This window comes from Pteropus alecto, unplaced genomic scaffold (genome assembly GCF_000325575.1).
Source record: "Pteropus alecto unplaced genomic scaffold, ASM32557v1 scaffold22, whole genome shotgun sequence".
Classification (NCBI taxonomy): domain Eukaryota; kingdom Metazoa; phylum Chordata; class Mammalia; order Chiroptera; family Pteropodidae; genus Pteropus; species Pteropus alecto.
The window spans coordinates 8,274,725-8,280,640 of record NW_006434839.1 but is presented as its reverse complement, the minus strand read 5'-3'; the positions used below and the strand labels follow the sequence as shown (position 1 = coordinate 8,280,640).

Here is a 5,916-nt window from a genome sequence, read left to right as displayed (position 1 = left end):
TCAGAGTCAGAATCTAGGTTCAGATCCCAGCTCTGCTACGTAGTAATTTTGAAAGTGAACTTGAGTAAGTCACCTTTCTAATAATTAATTTCTTCATCTATAAAATGGAGGTAATGAGGGAACTTACATCAGGTTGTTGAGAGAATTAAATGAAATGATTATGGAAAACAGCACAATAAAACACTTAGTAAGTACTCTCTTCAGGGTACTATTATTACTGCCCTTAAAAATGTAATCATCTTTGCAAAATTGGTAAATTTGAATGAGGAGAAAATTCAAGTTTTATGCTAGTTTTAATAAGGAGAAATCATATTTTATAAACAAAAAGTAAATAGGTTTCATGCCTATTTAGAGTTCCTGGTTCCTGTTCTCATTCATTTTTTGTCAGATTGTTTTACCTTTACTCCACATAGAATTGAAATCAAATAGGTTGTTTCATGTATATATGTATACATTTTTAATGTGTAGATAAACCAAATATTTCATTTTTTGAATTCTTTAAGAAAAAGTTTACCTCAGCCAAACTTTCTGACTGACTCTCTTCTGAATTAATCTAGTTTATCCTAACCTCTTAGAATTAAATAAAAGTGTTCTATATATAATTTAAAGAATTAGAAAGGTAATGATTATAAACCGCTGGCATTGTCTTAGTTTTGAAAAACTACTGACTTTAGAGAAAAATAACTTCTAGGGATTTTTAGTTTAGAGCCCTGGTGGCTATGGGCACTTTTAGGCTTGGACTCAGACATTTTGCTAATTTTAAGTGCTGTGTCTTATTTCCAGAAAGTATGCTTTGGAGCAACAATAAGTATATTTTCAGCAAGGTTTGTGAGAAGTAAGGAAAATCTGGTCTGTAGAACATACTGCCTTTTTTGTTTTTTACACCTCTATAAGCTTTATTGCCCTAATATTTATTATGTACAAATATGAATTCAGACAAATGTTCAGACATGTCTAAAGAATGCTTTTTGACACTGGGTTAACATTCATGAATGACAAGTCTTAAAAATTTCACAGCATTTGCTATGCCCTTTTAGCCTCTATACTGTTGGTATATACACCAAATTTACGTTTCAGCTAGATACTTTCTTCAACCTCCTGTCTGTAGCTTACATGTTTGCAGGTGCTTTTTTATATAATAATATTATTATTATTAGGAATAAGAAGTGAAAATAAACTCGTATCCAGGAAAAGAATGAGAATTTTTAGTACTATGTCTTTTTTGCCATACATAGGAAAAGCTACTTAGTTTATGTAGGGTGTTAACTTAAAAATATATTTCTAATAGGTCATTTTCTTTTTAGGAGCAGTCATTGTCTTCAGTTGTGGTAGTAAATGATAAAGTGATATCTAATATTTATTGAACACTTACTCTGGGGTCAGGTACTATTCTAAGCACTTTACATGTCATTACTCATTTACTCTCCATAATAACCCTATGAAATAACTACTATTATTATGCTTTTTTTATATATGAAAAAACTGGGACACAGAGAGGCTAAAGTAACTTGCCCAAGAATAATGCTAGTTAGTGGCAAACCCAGGATTCAAACCTGTGGCTTCTACTAGAGCTCATTCCCTAAACCAGTAACTTTACCAGTTTTCACTACTCTGTGCGATTAGTTCCTCATTTCCTTTTATGGTGAAAATGAACTGAGAGAAACAGTAAACTGTGATTAGTATGAAGCATGAAATTTAGGATCAGTATAACCTTTTTTTTGTCCTAGCTCTGTCATGTTACTGCTGATGAGTTTCGTAGTGCCCCACCCCTCTTTAATGTATTTTTTAACAAAACACCAACTACAGATGAAACTTAAGATTCTCTTTGAACAACTTTCCTCAGTCTCTGTCCCCACTTCTCAAGTGTAACCATCCATATCTGGCAGATCTTAACAGAAACACACATGACCATATACACAGACATACAGATACAGTTGATTCTCATTATTTGCAGTAGTTATGTTCTATAAAGTTACCAGGAACACTGAATTAGTGAATACCTAACCATTACTCCTATGGGAAATACAGAGTTAGGATTCTGTGAGCCTCTAACATTGAACTCACTGCCAACAACACTATAAACTTATTTATAAAGCTTACCTAACGTGTATTTTCTTCATAAGGCATATCATGGCCTTCTTGCACTTAGGAACACTAGACAGCACTTTAGCACTACACTTGGGGCCCATTTTAAGCAGCGAAGTCCTCCCAAAAAAGGCACAAAAGTACAAAAAACAGCACCATTAGACTGTTTATACTACATGAGCTGAAACAAGAAGGCAGAGCATCATCCAGTTCAACCTCAGCTGAGAATGGGTGCATATGATGACTCAGATTGTCACTCTTCTGCTCATGTCTGCAAATGACCACCACATGCTACAAATTTTAGTGAGTAGGCAGATGCATAAATATTGAATCTGAATAATGAGGATCAATTATATTTATTCACATACACACACGTAGATATAGTTTTGTGTTCTGGTTTTATTTATTACATAATGTAAAAACATGTATTCTGCAACATAACCTTTTAAAATGTAATGATGTGGGAGGAGATGTTTGCACGAAAATACATTAGATCCATTGTAGTCTTATTAAGTGATAATAGTATTCCATAACAGGGATCTACCATAATTTAACCCATTCATCTTATGATAGTGTAAATTTCAATTTTCAGATTTTTAGTACAGTGCTTAATCTGTATACTTTCAGATATAATCTAAAGACAAAAGCAAAGAATCTTGAGTTTTTGCTGGTAGTGGTATGGGTATAGTAATCCTGGAATATGTTTTGTGTGTTTTTGGTTGAGCAAATGAGTAAATTTGATGTTGCTGGGAGTCAGTTTTCCTAGTGGAAGGAAGGAGTATATAGATATGGAATGGGATAAGGAGAGGAAGAATCCTGTGAGGTTCTTAAAAAATTGGAATTAGCTATAAAAACATGAGCTCACGATTCTGTTGAAAATAGTTCTTCTGTATGTATAATATGTATGTATGTTTATAGGCCTAGAAGCAACAACACCCTTGGTAATTAGCACGACTGTTCTTGGTTTCTAAGTATCATTTCCCACTAAAAGGAATTAGGGCTCCTTAGGAAAATAGTTGACTCTAGGACTGTATAAAGATGAGCTTGGACATCTTGCTGTGTCAAAGAGGTAAAGAAGTACTCAGAAATTAATGGGGACATTTCAGAAACACAGGAGCTCAAAAGAGCTCTCACTGGCTAAATCTGAAACAATGTAAGTATTAAAATGGATAATGACAGTAATGAATATAACATATTGAACAAGAAAAGAATCCATGAGTACATATTAATGCAAACAAGTAAATGGAGGGAGGAAAAAGAAAAGCTCTTTTTTACAGTTAATGCCAACCAATAAATATAGAAGGAATTGTAGTGTTAGAAAATCACCATATCAGTAGTCATTGTTTTAACAAAAATCATCAGTGAATGCCAAAATCATTGAGTGCAAGTCTGTCGGGGAACAGGATACTTACACAGTCTCAAACTATCTTTTCATCAATATCTTAGTAATGACAAAGGTAGAAAAGAACACCTTTACAGTGGAGAAATCTGGCATATACCAGCTTAACCAGATAATCAAAGTTAACATCCTCAGTGTTCGGACAAACTGATACCACGTGCCTCCTGAAATGATGCACCGAGAAGGACACAGTATCATTTATATAGTGTTCTTGCCCGAACTGCATAAACTGAATCCAGTCATGAGGAAGCAATCACACTGCCCAAATTTAACACATCTTGCTACATAACTGCTCTGTATTCTTCAAAATGATCAGTGTCATAGAAAACAGACTGAGCAAATATTTCAGACTAAGGAGACTTAAAAACTAAATACATTATGGTCTTGGATTGAGTCTTATATTAGTGGGGAAAATGACTATAATAAAGATTATTGGAACATAAATGTTAAATTTCCTGAATTTAATATATATTGATTATTTAAGTGAATGTTGTTAGATGAAATGAACTCAAGTATTTGGAGGGATAGATGTCTATAATTTACTCCCAAATAGTTCCACAGAAGGATGAGTGGGGTACACACACACACACACACACACACACACACACACACACACAGAATGAGAACATAGGTGGCAAAATGTTAACAATTGATTACATAAGCGTATATGAGTATTGTACTACTTGTGCAGTTTTTCTGTGAGTTTGAAATTTTTCAAAATACGTTAAAGATAGAGCAATTTAGAAAACTTAGGGAAACAGACAAAAAATCTCATCATTCAGAGATAACTTTGTTTACTTTTTTGGAGTATTTCCTTCCGTTTATTTCTATGATATGGTAGTAGGCTTTGTTAAATCTTAACTTCGGCTCAAAGGAGTAAACATTTGCTCTCAAATTTAAGATTTTTTTTTTTTAATGAAAAGGAATGTACCTTTCTTGAGGCATTGTTTATTTCCCTTCCAAGAAACTGGTATCCTTGGAAATGTTATGTGCTATTCATGTTCTTTGCAAGATTAAAAAACAGATTGCACCTAAAACTAGTCTCTTTGAATGAAAATCAATCCAATTTGAAATATTCTACACTGAGTATCTTGGTGTATATAACTCTTCCTGGCACTATTTCTGTTTCTGATGGCACTCAATAGTGCTATCATGTCTCAGCCATTTCAGGACTGGGGAAAATCAAAAGACTACTTTGTTTATCATTGCCATACTACCTATGTGCATAAGAAACTTGAAGCAGCTGGGAGAATACACCAGCTGACTGAGGGAAAGATTTTATTCCTTTGGTTGGAGTGAACTTGAAAATTAAGTTTACTAGATGTTAAAGGGGGGAAAAAATCCTGTAGTTCAACGGTCCCCACCTTTTAAGAATGTCATCCACTTTCTAATATTCATTTGGATAAAAGCAGTTTATTGCTCTGTTTTTCACATGATGTGTGCCTAGCATAGAGCCTGGTATGTAGTAGCATTCGTGCATGGTATTTACTATGTGCCAGGTGCCATTCTGTGTATTGTACATGTATTTCTTTCCCTTAACCATCTATGTTTCCACTCAGTTCTCTGAGACTGCTTCCAGCTCTAAAGACCTTAATAATTTTAGACCACTTTCTGAAGACCCCTTTTATTTTGATTTTATTATATTTTCATTACAAAGAAAATTTTAGAGGGTCAGAAACATTAAAAAATCAGAAAAGGAATGAAATATCCTCAGTGGACTAGAAGAGAAAATATGTAAGGAAAAGAAGAGAAATCAATATTAGTTACTAAAGTGCCAGCCATTGGCTAGGTTCTTTTCACATCAATGCATTTATTCTGTACAATAACCCTATGAAGTAAACAGGATTATCACAAATGTATACCTGAGGAGACAGTTACAGAAAGGCTCGTAGCTTACTCAAGATTGCAGCACTGCCAGGTAGTAGAACTGGGATTAGGACCCAGGTTTTAAAGCCAGATCTGGTGATGTTTTTTTCCATTATACATTGCTGCTTTTCTCAACTGGCTTTTCTGTTACATGTTGAGTTTTAAACACGATGGATGAGTTTGTTTATCTCTCCTTCACCAGGCTTTTCGGACGTGGATCACACCTATGCTCAAAGAACTCAGCTCTTTGACATCTTAGTAAATTTCTTTCCTGACAGCATGACTCCTCCTAAAGGCAACCTGGTAGACCTCATCACACTGTAACTGAAGAGTCACTGGACAGAAATGGAGAACAGGAGTCTGCTTTCAGTGTTCTGGATCTCAGCTCTATTGACCGACCATTAGGCTGCAGTGATTGAGGACTGCACCAGAATTTTGAAGGGATCTTTATCGTCACAAGTTCTAACCCTGTTCCTTCATACCTGACCTCAACCCCTTTCTCCTCATCCCATTCCTCAATTAGGCTAATAATAAAATGAAATTGGTATACTTTCCATTTAAATATA

General features: G+C 34.5%; 1 protein-coding gene across 2 annotated transcripts in view; it reads left to right on the top strand.

Moving 5' to 3' along the window:
• MKLN1 (muskelin 1) overlaps window positions 1–5,916 on the top strand; it is a 284,216-nt gene extending 278,300 nt beyond the window's left edge. Inside the window, exon 18 of one of the 2 annotated variants that reach the window (XM_006910511.2) lies at window positions 5,553–5,916. In XM_006910511.2, coding sequence (XP_006910573.1) covers window positions 5,553–5,674 — 122 coding nt within the window. In that variant the 3' untranslated portion in view covers window positions 5,675–5,916. The remainder of the gene's footprint in view (window positions 1–5,552) is intronic. The other variant, XM_025045829.1, reaches the window with a different exon arrangement.